General features: G+C 40.8%; 1 protein-coding gene across 1 annotated transcript in view; it reads right to left on the bottom strand.

Moving 5' to 3' along the window:
- The window catches only part of CTNNBL1 (catenin beta like 1), a 160265-nt gene that overhangs the window by 104262 nt on the left and 32096 nt on the right, over positions 1-23907 (bottom strand). The window contains exons 3-4 of the mRNA XM_043883285.1: positions 22821-22927; positions 9815-9954 (exon numbers count right to left, since the gene is read on the bottom strand). Coding sequence (XP_043739220.1) covers positions 9815-9954; positions 22821-22927 — 247 coding nt within the window. The remainder of the gene's footprint in view (positions 1-9814; positions 9955-22820; positions 22928-23907) is intronic.

Raw genomic sequence — 23907 nt, 5'->3', positions numbered from 1 at the left:
GAAATAGGCCAACACCCTTAACCTTACCTCATAATTTAAATTCTCGGAACTGAGTAAGTATAATCTTAACTACCTTGTACACCTTACCTTCAAAGACAGTAATGATTTTTCCTGAGATTAGATGGCTGGCGTTCACCAAGGAGTCTTCAGAAATCAGGGCATGACAAACAGATTTAGATTGTAGAGGGAAGGATTTATGTTGGACTGTGCTAGACTCCACCAACCTCCCTTCCCCTTAAATACACTGCTGCTTTGGACACAAAAGGAAAGAAAACAATGATGATTACAGACTAGGCAAAAAGAGAGACAGGGGACATATAAGAGAAAGGACACAGAAAGAAGAGAAAAAAGGAGTTATGTTTGGTTGTAACCGGTAAACTGGTAGCCCGACCTAAGGGCTTCCCTAGTAGCTCAGTGGTAAAGAAGCCACCTGAAAAGAGACACGAGTCTGATCCCTGGGTCAGGAAGATCCCCTGGAAGAGGAAATGGCAAAATTCTCATTCCAATATTCTTGCCTGGGAAATCCCATGGAGAGAGGAGCCTGGCAGCTACAGTCCATGGGGTCTCAAAGAGTTGGAAATAATTTAGTGACTAAACAACAACAACAACAAGAAGCCCGAGCTAAGTTTCCCATACATACAGACACACACACACACCCCACTACACACACACACCCCACTTGCTGTCAGTCAGCATCTACTGAATGCTTATGATGAATAAAGCACTGTGATAGAGACAAAGGCAAATCCATTCACTCTGGGCCTCAGTGTCCTCATTAATAAAATGAGGAAGTTAAGGTAATTAAAGACATTTAAACAATTATACAGGCTTCCCTAGTGGCTCAGATGGTAAAGAATCTGCCTGCAGTGTGGGAGCCCTGGATTTGATCCCTGGGTTAGGAAGATCCCCTGGAGAAAGGAGTGGCTACCCACTCCAGTATCCTTGCCTGGAGAATTTCATGGACAGAGGAGCCTGGCAAGCTACAGTCCATGGGATCACAGAGAGCCGGGCACAACTGAGTGACTAACACTTTCACTTTCAAACAATTATACACAACAAAACAAAACAAACAAACAAAAAACAATTATACACCACAGGCAATTATCAATGTGTAACAAATGAGGAATACAGACAACTTGAACTGCAGACATCCTAAAAAAATGGAGCAATCAAATTGAACTGGGAAATCAAGAAAGATTTGCTAGAAGAAGGCTGGTCAGAAAAGAAGCAACTAAAAAGATGAGGGCAGGTAGGCTGGAAAACAAAACATCAGGAATACAGGAAGAGAGATTAGAATGTAAGAGGGTATATGAAGAGCAGAAGAAAGAGGATTAGGGAAGCAGGGAGGGGAGAAAATTGTAACTAGAATCAAATGAAGAAAATAATGTCTTGGAAGAATAACCTAACAGCTATGTGCAGGAAGCACTAAATAGCACTGTGAGGGTTGGGAGTGGGCAGATGTGGGTGTGGGGAAACGTCAAGCCTGAAGGAGCAAAACCTGTTCTGAAGCTACCACACACAAGAGTCCAGAAGTAAGATGATAAAGGTCTTATCAGGGCAGGGCAGTTTCAATACAAACTGGAAAAGAAAAAGATAATAAGAAAGATACAGGACCTATTAACAAGAATGACAGGACTTGCTCACTGCCAACTGATGTTACAGATATTTTATGAACACCTTTTGCTAAAAGAAAAATTATTCAAAGCTTTGTTTTTATTTATCTATAACTGACCAGTTGGCCATCATGAATAAGCTTTCTGTGTTTTATCCTCTCGCACTTTAAAGTAATATTTGTGCAAAATATGGGTGTGCTATGAAACTCAATGTGTATGAAAAGAGAGAAGGTCTCTGGACAAAAATCCTTCATGCTTATACAGTCTTTATTAACAAAGTAACCAGAAAGCTTTTGACATAAAAGACCAGGTATCATAATTGACATATAGTAAACCAAAATACATAAACTGAACTAATTTTTTTTAAAAAAGGGCTAATCAAACTAACCTCTAGAAATGCTGGGCGGTAGGAATTAGTAGTTCTCCCTTTCTAAACACTGCAGTAGAAGACACCATCATAATCACTAGCATTTTAAAAAACTCATCATTATGCCAAGCACTGTGCTGCTGAATTCTCACAACAGCATGATCCCTATTTTACAGACAGGAAACTGAAAGCTCAGAGTGGTTAAGTAACTTACCTAAAGGTCACTGCAATAGTAAGGGAGAATGTTAGGTTCACATGATTCCAAAAATAGTACCTCTGCCACTACTCTTCATATTAATGCAGAGGGGAATATTCACCAGGTTTAACTACAACTAAATTCTAGCTAATGACCCTACTACAATAACAGAGAAAAGGACTGTCATTTATTTCCATCATAAATTATTAAAGTTCCAGGAAAAAGGACAAAATGCTGACAACTCCCCCATCATTCTCTTCATCTAAAAAGCTCCCATACTGATTCTCTTGAACAGTTTTTACGTGAGATGTAAAAATATTATTATTTATCCACTTGTTTATTTAATAAGCATGACGACATTTCATCCATCTGTTCATCCAACCACAGTGGAGTCAAATGTCTACAGGATAAGGATGTGAATCAGGCACGAAATAGGTACTATCCTTACATTCCCAACATCATGCCCCACTAAGTACTTACTAACCTGATACGTGATGATTATTAATTAAACATTAATCTCAAGAAACATGTGGGATATATGTGAAAAAACAGATGAAGAGTCACAGCAAACTCAAGGATGGGGCCATATCATATTTATCTTTGCTTCCTATCTTTAGTGAACCAAACTATCGCCAAATTATTAATACTATGGAATCTTGCTCAAGCTTCTTTATTTCCATATAGCTTAGTTGCCTCATCTGTAAAAAGGTGGTAATGATCTCTGCCCAGCCTATCTCACCCTGTAACTATAAGGAATAAATGACATCATGAAGGTCAGAGGGCAATTAAATCAAAGTACTGAGAAAACAGGAAAGCACTATAATAAATGTTGTTAGTCAATTCTTCCCACAGAATGGTCACATCTTCATTATTGACTTCATTTTTTCCAAAACTTCTAAAATCTAAAACCTAAGCTAACAACAACACGATCCTCCCTTTTTGGGTCACAATGGGTTGAAAATCTAATTTTGTATTTCAGCTATGCCACAGAAATTCAGATTGATCAAGTCCTTTTTCAGCCTCTAAGGTTTTATGGGACAGGCAGGTATCATATTTTTCTTTGATTATTCTTATATCATGCTCACAAATGGGTCACAGTAAACCCGGAGAAAAAAGGAAAAGAAAATTTGATAATGTGGTGGTTTCATATAGGAACAGAATAAATGTCTAACTCTTATCAAGAACAGCTGTTTCTTATAATGGTCCAGTGGATATTTCCTTGCCTACACTCCTGCCTCAGTTGAGAAATCAAACAAGAAACGAGTTACCAGCTACCAGGTCTGGCAAACAACTCAGCAATTCTAGCACTAACTGATTTTATGTAAATTCTCAACTTTCACCAAATAGCATTTCAGCAAGGCAGTAAATGAGTCCATAATTGTAATCGACTCCTGAGTAATATAATATGACCCATAAGATGGAGGTCATTTGAGGACCAGAAAGAAGAATAAGAAGCGAAACTAAAGACAGACAGATGAACTCTCAATCTTGATGAGAAAATTCAGCATGGTCTGCCACCCATCCAGCATTTTTTCACAAACAGACTCTGGGCATGGGTGATAGGTTTTTCCACTGTAGTTACAATTTCATTTCACAAGGTAAAAGGCTCTCCTATCCAAGTGTAATAGGAAAACAGAGAGCCTGTCTCTCTGCGAATTACTAAAACACAGTTTGTGACAGCCTATTCTGCCAAGTCAGGCAGAAAGGCCACCCTATTCACTCCCTCAGCATCTGCCCACTAGGGGGGCAATAAGCTAGTATAATAAGAAGTGACGTAGAAAAGACCAGCTGGGCACAAAATGGTCCACAACCCAATGGCTTTTTACAAAAAGAGGGGTATTGGCTTTTATTTTTTGGTTCTAGATACTTGTTTTTGGCCTGATCTCATGGAGAGTCCTAGCACAGAAACAGAGCATTAATTTCATTAATCTCCAATGAGATATGGCCATAGGAACAAAGTTATTTAAAAAAAAAGAAAGAGGAATAAAATATATTAAGCAGATGGCTTAAAAAAAAAATCATTTCAAAAACGTGTCTTAAGAAAAATGACCAGTCTAGATTCACAGTATATAACTGATTTAATGGAACAAATCTGGGTGGGTTTTTTTTTAAGCCTTTTTAAAATTTTATTCCTAGACTAGGACAATGCTTAGATATAGCTCAACTAATGCAGATGAATTTCTAAACAGACAAAATGGTCTTTTCCTCCTTTTACAGCAGTTGAAAAAGAACTACCTAGAATGAATCTAGACTCTTAATTTTATCCCAATCCTTAATCAAAATAACATGAGTGGGGGAAATGCTCTCATTCTACATTTATTAGGTACCCACTAAATGTTAGAGGGCACTGTTACAGCACAGGGGAAATGTCCCAAGCAGGCCACAACCACCCTAACCTTCCAAAGACATGGAATTCACCTAAAACTCGTAAGCAAGATCAACAGTTGCATTAAGAGGTCCTTTTCCTACACTGCCATTTTGGTACTTTTCATCTAATCTGATTTATTTCAGAGCATATTGAAAGGACTCCAAAAAACAGTGGCTGGTTTATCAGTACAGATTATCAGGGAAGTTGAATTATCAATGAGAAAAGAAGTAAATTCTTTTCCATGTAATTTTGATTCTAGAACTATCAAGATGAGAATAGCTCCCAGCAAAACAACAGCTTGAGATACACAAGTCTTGTTAGACCGTGCTTGCAGGGTACTGGACCAAAAGCCAACTCCTTTCTAGTCCAACTAGAAGAAAGTCCTGAGGAGGCGCAAACCCTTCCCAGCCCTATTCCTGCTCATCAGCATGGGGGCTCGAACACAAGGCACCCCGTGTACACACCCTCTGGGATAAAATGGTATGTTACAGTCACAGACTCAGATTGCTCAAGTTCAACGAACCCTGCTGGTCTTAAAAAAGAAGAAAAAAAACCTGTCTGCTCTTTATTTTCCAGTTCCCACAGCAATTTTTCACAAAATCCAACAGGACAACTTTGCGCAAGTTTTCCTGGCTTACTAGGGTTTGAGAAAACTAAGCAGGAATTTAGAAAAGAATAGTGCTAACAACCACTCCCTATTTCAGACAAGGTAGCACTGCCTCATCAGCACCAATAATCCACTCTGCAACTAACAAAATGAACCCCCCCCCCTTCCTGTATCTGACTCTTTGCGACCCCATGGGCCTTAGCCCGCCAGGCTCCTCTGTCCATGGGATTCTCCAGGCAAGAATACTGGAGTGGGTTGCTATGCCCTCCTCCAGGGGATCTTCCTGATTCAAGGATGGAACCCACATCTCTATGTCTTCTCCATTGGCAAGTGGGTTTTTAACCACTAGCACCATCTGAGAAGCTCGCTCAGCAGTACAATGAGATCTCATTTTTCTGAATCACAAATGGGTGGAGAGAAAGCAGATTTGGAAAAAAAAAATTTTTGGTTTAGATTACTCAATAGTTTTTAAATTAAAGAAGAGGGTATTTAGATGGGGGCAGTTGTCATGACTCTAAAAATAAAGCAAGCCATGGACCTGATATCCATGTAAGTCTGAGGTGACTACATGGGCACATCAGCTCCCAGCATGTGAGGAATGGCAATCTCCATTGCCAAGGTAGACATTGTAAAAATACACTTGAAATGTACTCTGATCCCTAATCTATCAAAAGCTTACCCATCTCCAATGCCCAATTCTCTAATCACTGCCAAGCCAGAGATGATGTGTGTTTTCTCAGAACTCCAGTGGTATTTTCTGTGCAAAACACTCCAAGGGTATTTACCACACAGCAAGGTGAGTGTTTTTGCTATCAACTGGAGTTATTATTTCTTGCCACGCTAACAGCACTCAACAGGGCTTATTATACAAAGGAGAAACCCAGTAAATGCCATGATCTGCCATAGAACTTTAGAAAGGATTTCACTGACTCGTCCCTCAAGCCGAGAACATAGCAGATGACATGCAAAAATCAGATATTTATGGATTTCGTGCCTAGATTTTTTTTTTTTCTTTTGGTGATAGCATCAGAGGTAGCCATCATCTGGGGTTCTATCTTCCTCTTGTTTTAGTCCTCCTTATTCCTTTAGGCAAATTGAGTAAACCTGGGCCACAGAACTGATTGTTTAGCACTACCTTAAGAAAATATTGATATCTTTAAATGTACCTTTGATTTCATTTTTCTGTAGAAATACTCCAAAAGGTTCACCAAAAAGGGCTCTAAACATGTTTAAATGATTTACTTTAAAGGAAAAATTGTTTTTAAAAGCCCGATTTCTGAAAGGCAACAGCTGTTGGATCCCACCTCGTGTTCCCTCCTAATGCATTCAGAGTGATTCTTCAATACTGCGTGATGGGTGTGCCCCTCCCTCTCTCCCCCGCACCCCCAGAGGTGCTCTTCACAGACCAGAATTCCTCTCCACAGCCAACCGACGGCTGGGCGCCAGCCTCTCAAGGCGGGGAGATGAGGCCCAGAAACGCTGACAAGCCCTCCCCAGCAGCAGTGATGCAGAGCGCCAGAATAAACTCTGAAGCAGCTTCTCACGGTTGAAAGGACGAGGCACAAGCTGTTTTCTCACATCCTCTGCCTCTTAAGGTTACAACAGACCAGCCTCTGATCCAATTAAAATCCCTATAGTTTATGGTTTAGCAGAGAAGGACAAAGCAAAAATGACCTGTGCTTGCTGGGAACATAACCAGCCATGTATGGCTGTGGTTGATAAATGAAGAGTTAAAAAAGATTAAAAATTTAAGTCATGACTGCCACGAAATTGTTTATTCACGGTAAGGTGTTTGGGGCAGTTACAGCTGTACAACAGTAAATTGTTAACAACCGTTTCCTGAAGAAAAATTTCCATTATAGATCACAGATAAGACAGGAAACAGAGTGCAATGCTACTGGGAGATCAACGCTCCAACAGATCGAGAACGTGTTAGATGCAAGTCAAGACGGTTGACCCTTCCCTGGAACCACACTCGAGAAAAATGGTACTATGAGGAGGATGACATTTACCCTAGTTGCTGCATCTAATTAAAATTGGGTAATTTTTAAAATTTCAAGTGCACTTTAAATTTGATGTAGGGCATAATTAAAAAATCAGATTTTAAAAAATATCATTAGGGCAGCAGGGTAAAGGTTAGCAGACAAGAGGGGAAAAAACAGTTTAGCTTTGAGAAAACAGGAGGGAAATGGCAGTCTGTCAAAGTTATTACAGGGAGACTTGTTTTTTTTTCTTTTTAAAGACCAGAACTTAACAACTTGGAACATCTGTGCCCTTGCCTTTCCCAAGTATGCCATGTCGAGCACACTTCTTGCGTCAGTCTTCTCCCCAGCAGGAACCAGGCTGGTGAATCAGCAAAATGTCAGTATCTTCAGAAAGCTGCCACTATTATTTTGAGTTGGCAAGAATAGAAAAAAGAAATCAGAGTTGTGTTTCCAGAAACAAAACAGGTGACGGCTGTATCAATACACAAGGTAATGGGTGACACTCCAACTCTGTCAGGGATGTAGTGAATCCTATAGGGAAAGACTCAAGGTGCGCCAGAAAAGGACACTGGACTGGAAACCAGGGGCCTGGGGTGCCAGCCTCCACCGCAACAGCCAGTGGTTCAACAGCTGGACCTCAGACATGTTACTAACTAACTAAATAAGGCTCTGGACGAAGTCATCTCTAAAGTCCGTTCGGATTCTGAAAATCTGCCCTTCTGTAGTTAAGCTGAAATGTGAAGTCACAATTAGAACTCTTGGTTGCTAACTCTGGGAGGGCCAGTTAGTGTCCTAAATAGGACTCATGCTAGATATCCACTATGTTTACTGATGGATGCTGCTTGAGCATCAATGCAGCCTGCAGTTCCTGGGGGTTGAGCACAGTGCCTGATAAGCACTCAAAGCCATGTTTCTCAAACGAATTCACGAGACCCATATCGAGCTCACCCAAAATAAGCTACTGACTAGGGGTTCTCGTACCACCCAGAACCGCCCAGTGAACCCTGGGGAATATTCTCATCTGGAGACTGACAGAGAGATTCTCCAGACAGTCTAACATTACATCAAGTATCAGAAACGGCTTAAGATCACCCTTCAAGAAGCCTGAGTTAAAATTATTCACTGATTTATTTCTATGAGAATTATCAGGCAGGAAAGAACCTAGTCAGACATGCTCTCAGGAGAGAGATTACCAGAAAGATGAAAATAACATGAAGCAGCAGCAGATCTCCCATGAATATCACTCAAGCAGACTAACTACATTTGTCTCTTACCTTCGGAAATCTGGATTCAAACAGAACAACTACTGGAAAAGAATTTGCTTTAATGACCATAACCACGACCACAGGCACATCAAAAATCTTTTCCACTAAAGTGGTTTCATATCTGATTGCAAAGACAAAGGATAGAAAGGTTTTGGAAGTCATAATTCAGCTTCAGTTAAAAGCAACATTTACCAAATACCTATTAAGTGTCAGAAATTGCTTAGCACTCACATGAACTCCTTTAATCCTCTCAACAACATTGAAAGGCAAATGTTTACACACACACACACACACACACACACACAGAGGATAGGACATGAGTTTGAGCAAATTCTGAGAAACAGTGAAGAACAGGGAAGCCTGGAGTGCCTCAGTTCATGGGGTCTCAAAGAGTCAGATAGACTGAGAAACTGAACAACGACGACAACACAGAGGAGCCTGGTGGGCTACAGCCCAGGGGATTGCAAAGATTCAGACACGACCAAGTGAGCGCGCGCACACACACACACACACACACACACACACACACACACACATTTTTAAATGCCATCCATGAATATACACTGTATCATACCCACAGAACAGTCTATAGCATTTAAGTCTTAAAAACAAAGTGAGAAACTAAATTCACAATTTTTAGATCCTTCAATGATTTAATGTTCTATGCCCTTAAGACTGTTAGACCTTAAGGCACCCAAGTCTGGTTATGTCCCAGTAACATAACTCATCTGCTTTTTTTTTTTTTCATTTATTTTTATTAGTTGGAGCTCATCTACTTTTGCAGACAAGAATACTAAGGGCTGGAGGTGGGGGGAGGACACCAAATTTCATACTAGAAATAAACCTGAGAGTCAAACCTAGATTGCCTATTTATGTCCAATGCTCAGTTAACAAACATTAAATGTCATGTGCACTTAGTCCTTTTTAAAGGAATTGGGACTATAGCAGTAGACAAAGTAGATAAAAATCCCTGTCTTCCTGGACAATAAATGTGAAACTAGAGGAAGGTTCACGGTCTCCTCTAGGCTCGGCTCCACTGGGCCATCTGTTAACAAAATGATGTCTAGATCAACAGATGCAAATCCTGCCTGGTCTTGCCTATATAATGGGCCCCCAAATCAAGATCCCGTAAAATTAATGCTGTTAATATAAGAACAGATACATCACGATGAATTCTAATACTAATAAGAGCAAATAGGACAATTAAGGGTTGCCCGAGATTTATTAATAGGTTAAAAGCCAGACTTCCGAACAAGTAAAAAGCAGCGTGTGTTTCAAGAAGGGAGATAATTAGAATGGAAATAGAACACCAGACGTGACAGCAGACATCAGCAGAGACAAACAGGAGAAGAGAGTAAACAGCACTCCCCCACCACATCTGCCTTCCTACTGAGGACAGACCTGAAAGGATATCTGTATTATCATGTCCAAGCAGCCCGAGAAGAGACTGAACAGCATTCAGCTCTACCAGAAGGTGGTACAGGTCTGGCATGGTGGCCACCACATGCATCTCCTGAATGATGTCATTGAGGTCCAGCTCAGATTCCATAAACCTAGGAAGGGAAAACAAGACAGCGTCATTGCAGGGGAAGGGGTACAATCAGTAGTGAGGAACAGACAGCAACATAATCCAGACAGAGAGACAATCTATCAAAGCATCTTCAACAGACCAACCAAGAAGAATGCTCATCCAAACATCATACTGTCACACAATTTCCTTGGGAAATCGATTTCCTCATTACAAAAATCAATATTGGATTCAGATCTGGTTACAGGGTTCCCCTTATCCTTGTAGTCACAAGTTCCCTTTCAGAGGCTCTGAAAGCATTCTGCCACATTCAGTGATCTATCTGCCCACCCGTTCTGTGGATTGGTTACCATTACTCCTTGGAATAGCAATTCATTTTGTTGCCCTGAAGGTAATCATCTTGCTAATCCAAAAAGGACTTCTCTTTCCTGTCACTTCAGATAAACGGCCAATTATCCCCCTTATCCAAAGGAAAATACAGATTCTGCTACCATTCAGAAATACCTCCCCCCATCCCCCCGCCACCCTTTCAAATGAGCTGATGAAGAGGAACATCCCAAAGTAAAGCAGATAAAGTCTGGCATTCCATAACCCCATACCTTAAGTAGCATAATACTTCACTCACATTTCCACACCAGAACCTTTCGGCCAACCTACACCCCAGCACTAAGAAAGAACTGCTTTGCATTCACCCCTGCATGCCCTTCCCAAGTGTCTGACATTGAAGAAATGCCCACTAAGCCTTTCACGAGCAGGACAGGAAAGTTTGTTCTGAGAAGACAATGAGCAAATCCCTGTAGAGCAACTGAACAAGACCTGACTGAGAGGAATCGGTGGTTAAACAGACTCTGGAGCCGGACGGCCTCGCTCTGAACCTCACTTACCCACTTACTTAGCCTCTCTATGCCTCAGTTTTTTCATCTGTATAACAAATGGAATAATGAAGTTACCTATCTCCTAGGCTACTGTAAAAAGTTAATGAACACACACACATAAAACACTTTAAAAATGTTTGGCATGCAAAAAGCACAATACATTTGCTCTCATTTCCATTACTACAATTATTATTTATAATATGTCTATCTTCCCTTCTAGGATGTAAGCGTCTTAAAAACAGGAATTATAAGAATGGATACATGTATGTGTATGGCTGAGTCCCTTTGCTGACTGAAACCATCGTTTTTTTTTCTTTTTTTTTTTTCATCACAACATTATTAATCAGCTATACTCCAATACAAAATAAACTTTAATAAAAAATAAACGAAACACACCAAAAAAATCAGAAATTAGATCTTTTGTTTCTACCTATCCACAGATGCCTGCTAAAGAAAAGGAACACAAGCAGGGATTCTTGAAGTCATAAAGGACTCATCAACTAACAGATACCAAGGAACCGGGCAAACACCATCTCTCCAGAACTCGGGAGATTATGCAAGAACAAAATCTAGAGACTACCATTTTTAAAAACATGTCCATATTTTATACAATATCTTACCACTGTTTCTCTCCATTACTATTTTTAACATAACATTTATATATATATATTTTTTCTAATGATAAAACATTACTTTTTCTAAAAAACTGGGGAAAGATAAGCCCTCAAAAAGTAAACAGAGATCTTAAAAATGGCAAAAATAAAGAAAAGTAAACAGAAATCATCTATAACCTTATTAACCAGAAATAACCACTGATAATACTCTGGTAAGATTAAGTCATCGTTCTCAACTCATAGCCTTCCCCCTACCCAAAAGCAGCCTACATAGTATACAGTTCTAAATATGATTTTTGCTTATTGTTGTCAGCATAGGCTGAACAATTCCTCTTATCATTAAACATTCTACAATAGGAAAAGTCAGTGTCCAGCACACCTGTCAGTCCTTCCTCTCCCATGGCAAAATCCCACACTAAGCACAGCATTGCCCCTGCTGAGCCCAGACAAGACTTCAGAATCCTTCTCAACACCGTGTTTCAATGACAACAAATGATACTAAGATACATGTATTCATAGTTTTGTAGTTAAGATAACTCCCAGGAAGGAAAGTACAAAGTCAAAGAGTATGCATAACTTAACAGGTTTTGATATATCCTGCCAGAAAGGTACCAATAGTGTATAAGTTTGTTTCCCCTCACCCTCTTCAAAAAAAGTATTATATATTTAAAATCTCCAATTTGAGATGGGAAATGCAACTTTTTAAAATTTTGCATTTCTGATACCACAATGGTTAAAATTCAATTACTGTTTACTAGCTATCTGTATTTCTTCTTTGCCCATTTTTCTATCAGGGTGTTCATCTTATTTATTGATTTATAAGCACTCTATATATTAAAGAAATTAATCTCTGTCATACATCGCAAAAAAAAAAAAAGAGAAAAATATTTGCCCTTTAATTTGTACATTGTGCTTTTTGACACAAAGGTCTTTAATTAGGGAAATTTTTGCCACACGAACTCTATTTTACATGTATTCTGAGCAAGGCTTTCTCTATGCTAAGATCAGATATATTTTATGGTGTACTTTTATGTTTATACATTTTTAAATGTTTAGGAGTAATAACACTAAGATTTATTTCAGAGTATAATATAGGGCAAAGATCTAATTTTATTTCTGCAAAGGTCTGGCCCATTGCCCCAGTACCATAATCTATCTTTTATCCACAGATTTGAAGAAATGCCACCTCTATCATACACTAAATTTTAATGCATACTCTAATCTGTTTATGGGCTTTTCACTCCATTTCATTGATTTGTCTGCAAATTCCTGAGCCAGGACCACACTTCCATAGTGTTACAGTATATTTTATGTCTGTTACTGCAAAACACTCCCATACTAGCCTTCTTTTTAAATGCTCCCTGTCTGTTCTCAACTGTTTATTATTCCAAGTAAATTTAAAATTATTTTTGTCAAGGCCCCCCGATACCACTTTTTCTAAAAAAGTCTCCTTCCACAGTGCTTACAAACAGATTACCTTTTAAATCACTAGTTCCCCATCACTTCAAGTGTAGAAGGCAAATCAGAATCATGACTTGGAAGAGCTGGTGCAGAATTCAAATATTCTATGGGGCAGTAGATCTATATAATCTTCTTTGCCTTACGTGGTAATTAAAAAAAAAATCTGATTTCTTGAGAGTAACTTGACAAAAGATTTTTACAGCTCACCAGGAAGAATCAGCAAGGGAGACTGGGCAGCAACTAGTAATAAACAAATCATGCTGAATACAAGGAAGCGTTCGGGGGGATTTGAGTGATAATCAATTAATGAATGTCAGCCTGGAGAGACACTTCCGGTGGTACCCTTCAGGGCTCCATCCTTAAGTCTGTTTACATCAACTATAGTATTTTACTGTTATTTTTTGACCCACGACTTGGGTGAAGATACATAAAAGGCAAACTTAACAAATGTCATATAACATAAAGCTTACAGTGAACACAGCAGCTGACAGAATCAATTCAGAAAGTTCCTGACAGGAAATGATAACGGGCCAAATCTAACAGGAGGAAAATTACCTAGGATCCACATGGAGAATGCACTGAACCAAAAAGGCAAGAACACATGGATCAGGAAAGACAGTATAGTAAGTGGAAAAAAGTGAAAGTCACTCAGTTGTGTCCGACTCTCTGCAATCCCATGGATTGTAGTCCACCAGGCTCCTCTGTCCATAGTAAGTGGACAAGTGTGGAAAGGACTTGATGATTTTAAGTCAACAGTAATCACAATGCAAATCAGACCATGGACAGCCCTGCCAGGACACAGACTACTCCTGAGTCCTCTCTGGACACCCAGCACTGGGTGCACTCCCTGGTCCACTGCAGAAATTTCGCAGGTGCCTGCCAAAGGGAGAAGAGGAAAGTTGCTGCCTCAAAAGCTACCATGGTTTTAGGCTGCTTAAAAGAAGAAAACAGATAGAGTTATGCTGACTGGATGGCCTAAAAGTTTGTGACATCTCTTATGGGAATCTACTTTGTGAGGGATGAAAGTGAAACTGAAAGTCGCTCAGTCATGTCCAACTCTTTGCAACCCCATGGACTACACAGTCCATGGAATTCTCCAGGCCAGAATACTGGAGTGGAGTTATGGAAACTAAATAACTTGGGGAAGCAACTGAGATCATAAGGAGTCTAACTACCCTGTCCCATGAGGATCTGTTGAAATTCTTTTTCATTCTGAGTTGAAATCTTAAGAGTCAGAGCTGCCAAATGATGAAATAGGTTTCTTTGGAAAGTTATACCCTTGTCACTGGGGGTAATTAATAAAGGGTGATATTTTTAAAGATCAATAATTAGAAGGGAGAAATAGACTTATACTTTCCAGTCCCTTCCAACTTTGAAATTGCTCTTTCAAATATGCAATCCTAACCAAATATCTTCAAGTTTAGGAAGCCCAAAAATTATCAAAACAAAATAAAACCAGCAGAAAGTCGACTGTGAGCAGGGACATAGCATAAAAATACCACTGGGGTCCCGTGTTACAAGAGTAGTGTGATACAGTGAGAAATGCCTGGACTTGGGAATGAGACTGACCTGAGTCACATCCAGCCTGTGTAACCATTAGCAGTGTCTTACTAAGTATTAATGGGTACACACTAGGTGTCCATATAACAGACAACAATCCCAGTTGCTGTCCTCACTGAACTCCTACCTTAGCAAAAATATAATCTATTGCATCCAACTAGTAGCAAGAATATCCAGCACAGCCCAAGAAAACTGCCCCTGGAACACAGAGCACCGGACTCCAACCTTGTCAAGGGAAACAGAGAATATTAAGTAACCTACTTCTAAAACTCAACTTCCTTAATCATTCTCTCTGAATTATAGTGAGGGTTAAAAGAGATAATCAAGTTCCTATCAATTGTTGGTAGATAGTAGGTAATCAATGAATCTAGATTCCCTCAAGTTTGCTATGCTATAACAAAGAAAATTCTCTTTTTGCTGACAGAAGTACAAGCCGACTCATTTTTAAGCACACGCTACAGTATTTGCAGATGGCTGTCTAGGGATTAGGCATACCTTCAGCAACAGATGACTCACAGCTGGGGGAGAGGATCAAGTTAGAGGTCAATGGGAAAGCAATAGAGCAACATATTAAAACAGTACCCCAGGCTGAGATGGGGTCACTGATTCCATCTGGTATGATGGAGAATATTCTGCTAGCCTGCTCATGTACATTTGCTTCATATCAGCAGGATGTCCTCCTTCAACCACAAAAGTGAATTTTAGCAAGTGACCAGCAGTGTTAAAAAACATTATAAAAGCACCAAAACCAATGCATGCTCCTGCAATCACAAAACCAGCTATAAGTGCACAGAGAACACAATGCTTTCTTCACTCAGTTAAAAGCATGGTCCTGGGACTGCAGGGTCAGCGTAGGTGGTGGTTGGGGATCCTTTCAGGGGTCTATAACATCAAAACTATTTTTAGAATAACTCCAAAACATTATTTGCTTCTTTTACTCTATCTCGGGAGTGTACAGGGGAGTTTTTCAGAGGACTATACAATATGTGATGCTACCGCTGCCCTAATGGCTAGTGATATGTGTGTTTGAATATTCTAGAATCTTCTAAGATAAGCACTTTGGGGTACTCAACAATTTATGCGTTCAAAAGATGCCTGAGACTAAAAAATCTGAGGGCCACTAAACTCACTAAGGGCTTCCCTGGTGGCTCAGATGTTAAAACGTTTGCCTCCAATGCGGGAGACCCAGGTTCGATCCCTGGGCTGGGAAGATCCCCTGGAGAAGGAAATGGTAGTGAAAAAGTTGGCTTAAAGCTCAACATTCAGAAAACTAAGATCATGGCATCTAGTCCCATCACTTCATGGCAAATAGATGGGGAAACAGTGGAAACAGTGGCAGACTTTATTTTTTTGGGTCCAAAATCACTGCAGATAGCAATTGCAGCCATGAAATTAAAAGACGCTTACTCCTTGGAAGGAAATGTAGATAGCATATTAAAAAGCAGAGACATTACTTTGCCAACAAAGGTCCATCTAGTCAAGGCTATGGTTTTTCCAGTGGTCATGTAGGGATGTGAGAGTTGGACTGTGAAGAACGCTGAGCACCGAAAAATTGATGCTTTTGAACTGTGGTGTTGGAGAAGACTCTTGAGAGTCCCTTGGACAGCAAGGAGATCCAACTAGTCCATCCTAAAGGAGATCTGTCCTGGCTGTTCATTGGAAGGACTGATGCTGAAGCTGAAACTCCAGTACTTTGGCCACCTCATGTGAACAGTTGACTCACTGGAAAAGACCCTGATGCTGGGAGGGATTGGGGGCAGGAGGAGAAGGGGACGACAGAGGATGAGATGGCTGGATGGCATCACTGACTCAATGGACATGAGTCTGAGTAAACTCCAGGAGTTGGTGATGGACAGGGAGGCCTGGCGTGCTGTGATTCATGGGGTCGCAAAGAGTCAGACCCGACTGAGCGACTGAACTGAACTGAAACTAAATACTTCTGCCCCTGCAAAAACGAAGAGAAAAACTACTAAAGGACTTACTGGTGAAATAGCACACTCCACTCTATGTGATGTTTGGGAGAAAGATCACACAGTGCAGAGCAGAGGCTGCATAAGGAGAATTGTCAATTGAATCTGAAACGCAGCCAAATGAAGAGAGGCATTTTTTGGTATGCAATCAAAATGACAATTGCATATATGGGAAAATAAATTTGAATGTTTCTGATCTCAACCGGAAAGTTTCATTCAAATATGCTCTAGCAATTTTCATCTTAATTGCACCTCGCTGGTCTAGAGAATTATAAAAGACACTGCACCAGTAAAGAATTCAAGAACTCAAGGTTAAAACACAATGTAGTTTCCTGACTGCTTTTGGACATAAAAAAAAATGTTCTTTATGCATGATTTCAATTTGCAAATGTTCAGATTTAAAAACTAAAATAGTATATATATTGTCTGAATGGCAAACACTGTTGATATTTTTAAATAGAATAACATTTCCTTAAAACCAGTTCATGAATTGCAACAATGAATTCATGTGGTACCTAAGACACAGATGGTGAACAAAAGCTGCAGAAACCCACTGCTTTCAAGTATACCCACCAAATGGGCAAAGGCAATACTGGCATTTCAATAAGTAAACTGAGTTTCTTAAATTTCCAGTGTCATCAATCCGTGGCATAGCTGCCTCGTAATGTAGCCTTAGGTTCCAAAAAATGGGGATACAGTCAACATGACATCAACTGCATAAGACTGCTCACGTTTACCGAGTACAGTATGGGAGGCACCGTGCTAGGTACTACAGAGACAAGCAATACACAGTCCACCTAAAAGGAGCTCAGAGTTGAACGCAGAAAGACCACTGAATAAAGAAACAACAATAAAACAAATGGCAAAGATGTTAAGGCAGATCAAATTCATTACGGGCAAGAATGCAGGGAAGGAGACCTGCTGATGGGAGAACTAAAGGAGATGGTGGGGAATTTGGCAATAGCTATCACCCAGGTGGCTCAGTGGTAACAAATTCGCCTGCAGTGCGGGAAATGCAGGAGATGCGGGTTTGATCCCTGGGTTGGGAAGATCCCCTAGAGGAGGAAATGGCAGCCCACTCCTATCTTCGTGCCTGGAGAATCCCATGGATAGAGCCTGGCAGGCTACAGTTCATGGCGTAACAAAGAGTTAGACATGACTGAGCACACACGCACACATCAAAGTTTAAAATGCTCATGCCTTCAATCTGGGAATTCAATATTTAGATATGTATCCTAGAGAAACACATGTATGCCAAGACATGTACATAGAGGTTCGCTACAGTATTACTCATAAAAGTCAGTATTACAAATAACATTGTAAATCAACTATGCTTCAATAAAAAAGGGAGACTAAAAAAAATAAATTAAATAACCAAATGTCCATCTATAGAAACACAACAAATAAATCATGGTTATCTCCAAACCAGAAAATACTATGCAAACAGCCACAAAACATAAGGTAAATATGCATATAGTAACATTGAAAGATATTCTGTTTCATGACCAAAAATTAAAGCTGCAAGATAAGTATAGCATGACTTAGGTAGGAAAAAAATTTTTGCATACTTAAATATATATAATGTAAATCAGTGTACATAAAATAATGAAAAAGGATACTCACAGAAGTGTTCACAGGTGCTATCTCTAAGTAGGGGAATGGAAAGTAGGTCAGTGTAGTGAAAGAAAGCTTTCATTTTTCATTCTACTTATGCACTGTGGGTATTTTTTATGATGAGAGTCTATTTGTGTATTACTTACACAATCAAACACACACACATGGCGCTATGACAAGTATAATTACTGCTGTATGGTGGTGGTGGTGGTGCTTAGTTGCTCAGTCATATCCGACTCTTTGCAACCTCAGGGACTGAGCCTGCTGCCCATGGATTTTTCCAGGCAAGAATACTGGAGTGGGTTGCCATTTCCTCCTCCAGGGGATCTTCCCAATCTAGGGGTCGAATCTGCATCTCTTGCATCTTCTGCACTGACAGGTGGATTCTTTACTACAGAGCCATCAGGGAAGCCCATGTCGTATGGTGGTTCAGTTCAGTTCAGTCGCTCAGTCGTGTCCAACTCTTTTCGACCCCATGAACAGCAGCATGCCAGGCCTCCCTGTCCATCACCAACTTCCGAAGTCCACCCAAACCCATGTCCATTGAGTCAGTGATGCCATCCAACCATCTCATCCTCTTGTCGTCCCCTTCTCCATCTGCCCTCAATCTTTCCCAGCATCAGGGTCTTTTCAAATGAGTCAGCTTTTCGCATCAGGTGGCCAAAGTATTGGAGTTTCAGCTTCAGCATCAGTCCTACCAATGCATATTCAGGACTGATTTCCTTTAGGATGGACTGGTTGGATTTCCTTGCAGTCCAAGGGACTCTCAAGAGTCTTCTCCAACATCACAGTTCAAAAGCATCAATTCTTCGGCACTCAGCTTTCTTTATAGTCCAACTCTCACATCCATACATGACTACTGGAAAAACCATAGCCTTGACTAGATGGACCTTTGTTGGCAAAGTAGTGTCTCTGCTTTTTAATATGCTGTCTAGGTTGGTCATGACTTTCCTTCCAAGGAGTAAGCGTCTTATAATTTCACGGCTGCTGTCACCATCTGCAGTGATTTTGGAGCCCAGAAAAATAAAGTCAGCCACTGTTTCCACTGTCTCCCCATCTATTTGCCATGAGGTGATGGGACCAGATGCCAGGATCTTAGTTTTCTGAATGTTGAGCTTTAAGCCAACTTTTTCACTCTCCTCTTTCACTTTCATCAAGAGGCTCTTTAGTTCTTCTTCACTTTCTGCCATAAGGGTGGTGTCACCTGCATATCTGAGGTTATTGATATTTTTCCCAGCAATCTTGATTCCAGCTTGTGCTTTCTCCAGCCCAGCGTTTCTCATGATGTACTCTGCATATAAGTTAAATAAGCATGGTGACAATATACAGCCTTGACGTACTCCTTTCCCTATTTGGAACCAGTCTGTTGTTCCATGTCCAGTTCTAACTGTTGCTTCCTGACCTGCATACAGGTTTCTCAAGAGGCAGGTCAGGTGGTCTGGTATTCCCATCTCTTTCAGAATTTTCCACAGTTTATTGTGGTCCACACAGTCAAAGGCTCTGGCATAGTCAATAAAGCAGAAATAGATGTTTTTCTGGAACTCTCTTGCTTTTTTGATGATCCAGCAGATGTTGCCAATTTGATCTCTGATTCCTCTGCCTTTTCTAAAACCAGCTTGAACATCTGGAAGTTCACGGTTCACGTATTGCTGAAGCCTGGCTTGGAGAATTTTGAGCATTACTTTACTAGCATGTGAGATGAGTGCAATTGTGTGGTAGTTTGAGCATTCTTTGGCATTGCCTTTCTTTGGGGTCGGAATGAAAACTGACCTTTTCCAGCCCTGCGGCCACTGCCGAGTTTTCCAAGTGCTGCACTGAGTGCAGCACTTTCACAGCATCATCTTCCAGGATTTGAAATAGCTCAACTGGAATTTTATCACCTCCACTAGCTTTGTTCATAGTGATGCTTCCTAAGGCCCATTTGACTTCACATTTCAAGACGTCTGGCTCTAGGTGAGTGATCACACCACCATCAGCACAAAACCAGACGGGACTCTGGAGCTGGGAAAGCTGAGCTCTGATCTAGCCACTCCTACCATCAAAGGGGGCTGTGGCCTGAGGTCCAGTAACCAGGTTCTCCTCTCTCCACCTCCCCATCTACCATACAGAGAGAATGCAGTGGACACCAGCCTTTCCAGGTTGACGTGAGAATAGGATGCCCTCTGATACCCCTGTGCTTCTGTTCCTGCTGGTCACACTGTCTGGCATGCCTTTCCCTGTTCTTTTCGGCCTAATTAAAATCAAAATCAGGGAGGAGCCAAGATGGCGGAGGAGTAGGACGGGCAGACCACTTTCTCTCCTACAAATTCATCAAAAGAATAACTGAACGCAGAGCAAACTTCGCAAAACAACTTCTGATTGCTAGCTGAGGTCATCAGGCGCCCAGAAAAGCAGCCCATTGTCTTCGAAAGGAGGTAGGACAAAATATAAAATCACCAGATCTGAAAGAGACACATGCACCCCAATGTTCATCGCAGCACTGTTTATAATAGCCAGGACATGGAAGCAACCTAGATGCCCATCAGCAGATGAATGGATAAGGAAGCTGTGGTACATATACACCATGGAATATTACTCAGCCGTCAAAAAGAATCCATTTGAACCAGTCCTAATGAGATGGATGAAACTGGAGCCCCTTATACAGAGTGAAGTAAGCCAGAAAGATAAAGAACATTACAGCATACTAACACATATATATGGAATTTAGAAAGATGGTAACGATAACCCTATATGCAAAACAGAAAAAGAGACACAGAAATACAGAACAGACTTTTGAACTCTGTGGGAGAAGGTGAGGGTGGGATGTTTCAAAAGAACAGCATGTATACTATCTATGGTGAAACAGATCACCAGCCCAGGTGGGATGCATGAGACAAGTGCTCGGGCCTGGTACACTGGGAAGACCCAGAGGAATCGGGTGGAGAGGGAGGTGGGAGGGGGGATCGGGATGGGGAATAAGTGTAAATCTATGGCTGATTCATATCAATGTATGACAAAACCCACTGAAATGTTGTGAGGTGGTTAGCCTCCAACTAATAAAAAAATTAAAAAAAATATATATATAAAATCAAAATCAGCTCAAAATACCAGTTCTTCTGTGAAGCTCTCAATAAGCCCCAACTTGTTATTCACTGCTTCTTCCTCTTGTATTTCTTTTAAAGTATACTTTGTTTTACCATGTATTTACAGACTGACTGTCCATTTTTTTTTAAATCTTTTATTGATGCTTTTCAAGTGTGGTGTTGGAGAAGACTCTTGAGAGTCCCTTGGACTGCAAGGAGATCCAACCAGTCCATCCTAAAGGAGATCAGTCCTGGGTGTTCATTGGAAGGACTGATGTTGAAGCTGAAACTCCAGTACTTTGGTCACCTGATACAAAGAGCTGACTCACTGGAAAAGACCCTGATGCTGGGAAAGATTGAAGGCAGGAGGAGAAGGGGACGACAGAGGATGAGATGGTTGGATGGCATCACCAACTTGATGGACATGGGTTTGGGTGGACTCCGGGAGTTGGTGATGGACAGGTAGGCCTGGCGTGCTGTAGTTCATAGGGTCGCAAAGAGTTGGACACGACTGAGCGACTGAACTGATAGCCAATTAACAATGTTGTGACAGATTCAAGGGGACAGCAAAGGGACTCAGCTATACATATACATGTATCCATTCTCCCCTAAACTCTCCTCCCATTCAGGCTGCCACATAACATTGAGCAGAGTTCTTTGTCCCCTAGTAACCGTTAAACTTGAGTGCAAAGACTATACTATTCAACTCCTCATTGCTTAGGGACAATATTAAGATTCATTAAAAGTATATGTCCTGGAAGGGAGGAAGGGAGAGAAAGAGACATTTAGGACATTAAAATCTATATAAATATGAAAATCTACTTACTTAGGATTCAAAACTGATTTAAAGTTATCAGAGTCTTCAATACAGCACTTCATAGTGCACTGAGGAGCAATCAGAGTAACTATCATTTCATGAGCACTTACTATGCACCAGGATACTGAGCTAAACCCTTGTCATTATTCTCATTTATTTCTCACAACATCCCTGTGAAGGAGTTACTATTTCTTTATATAGATGAGACCCCTGTGGCTAAGAAAGGAGACCTGACTTACTGAAGGTCATGTGGGAGTCACACCCATATTTGTCTAACCCCAAAGCCTTTGACAGTTTCTCAGTAGTGAAACTATCGCTACTGGCAGCCATGGTCAGTTTTCTAGGGGCCTTGAAGAGAAATGCAAAAAAGAGTAAACAGGCCCTAGGCTGGCATCTGGGAACCTGGCTTTTGAAACAGTTCCTAAGTGATAAGGTTGCTTTGCCCATCTGGGGCACTGAACATCTGCTTTCCTTCTGTGAGCCTGCAATTTTAGTAGTTGTTGCTGGCAAAGAATGCCATGGTCTGTCTTCAATAAACATCCTGGTTTCAGTCTCAAATGGGCTTCCCTAACAGAAACAGAGCACATGCGATGATGTATTGCATTGCTGGAAGAAGGAGGCTGTCTGCTGACCCCTCCCAGGGGGCGGGAGAAAACACAGGAAGCCTGTATGTGAATTTCTCCAAACTGCCTGATGTGTCTTTTCCCCTTGCTGATCCTACTGTGTACCCGAGAGTATGATTCCGAGTCCCGAGAGAACTTCTAGTGATTTCCTAATCAAGTAAGTCATCGTGGGACTCCCGACCCAAAGCACAGAAACCAGAGCAGACAAAACACACTCCCAAGGAGCAAAACAAAAAATAGCAAACAAAACATCTCAGAGGAGAAACGGCAAAAAAACAGCAAAACGGAGCCTCACTTCTCTGGATTGTCTGGAAACTTGATCCGCAACTCTTGGTTTTTGTATGATCTTTTTTCAAATGTCAGGATCATTTTCTTCACTGAGCTTTCATCCAATGGTTCCTCCTGGTGTAAAGAGACAAATGCAACAACTTCAGTCCAAAGGGGTTGTTTCTTATTCACTAATCACTACTTCTTTCTCGTGGCCCTTACATGCCATTCCTACCACTCACCTTTCTGGATTAAGTGTATAATACGCACATACTCCTCCATTAGAATGAGGGCTAAGTGTCTACACCATGTGCTACTTAGTATCATTACTCTGTATGTCTCACACTTAGCACCCGAAGTTCAGCTTAAGGTGTTAAAGATTCACACATTCAACAAATACTTCTTGAGCATACTGTATGGTATTGGAATAAGCAACAATAGTAAATGAATATTATATAATATTTATCTCATCCTTCTCTTCTTTCATACAGGTAAGACAATCTGCAGAGGTTTAAAAGAACTTGTTCAAGGTCAAACCCTGAGTCAGTGACAGTGGCCCTCAATCTTTTCCCCACACCAGGGGTCAGCAAACTATGGTCCACATGTCAAATTCAACTTAGAGCCTATTTTTGCAAGGCAGGAGACCGGGGTTCAATTCCTGGGGTGGGAAGATCCCCTGGAGGAGGAAATGGCAACCCACTCCAGTATTTTTGCCTAGAGAATCCCCGTGGAGAGGGAGCCTGATGGGCTACAGTCCATGGTGTCACAAAGAGTCGGCCACGACTGAGTGACTAAGCAGACACACACATACACAAGATAAGAATGGCTGTTAAGCAGCAACAGTCACTGCCTTGTATTTCTTATACATCACTGTATCTAGCCCATCCTAGCTGCTGAGAAGGGAATCAAACAGGGACCTGGAATCCTGATACAGCAACGAGAATTTAGTAACCTCGCTGAGAGTAAGCATAAAAAAACCCCAGCAGGTCACATAGTTTTCTCAGTTCTCATATACTGGAATAATGCCTACAAAGGTAAATAAAATGAATTTTTGAAAACACAATCATTTCCTCCAAAAAGAAAATCTACACTAAAATTTCAGAAATGTTTTTTCC

Source organism: Cervus elaphus, chromosome 23 (genome assembly GCF_910594005.1).
Source record: "Cervus elaphus chromosome 23, mCerEla1.1, whole genome shotgun sequence".
Classification (NCBI taxonomy): Eukaryota; Metazoa; Chordata; class Mammalia; order Artiodactyla; family Cervidae; genus Cervus; species Cervus elaphus.
The sequence above is the reverse complement of the archived record's forward strand: the minus strand, read 5'-3'. Positions and strand labels throughout refer to the sequence as shown.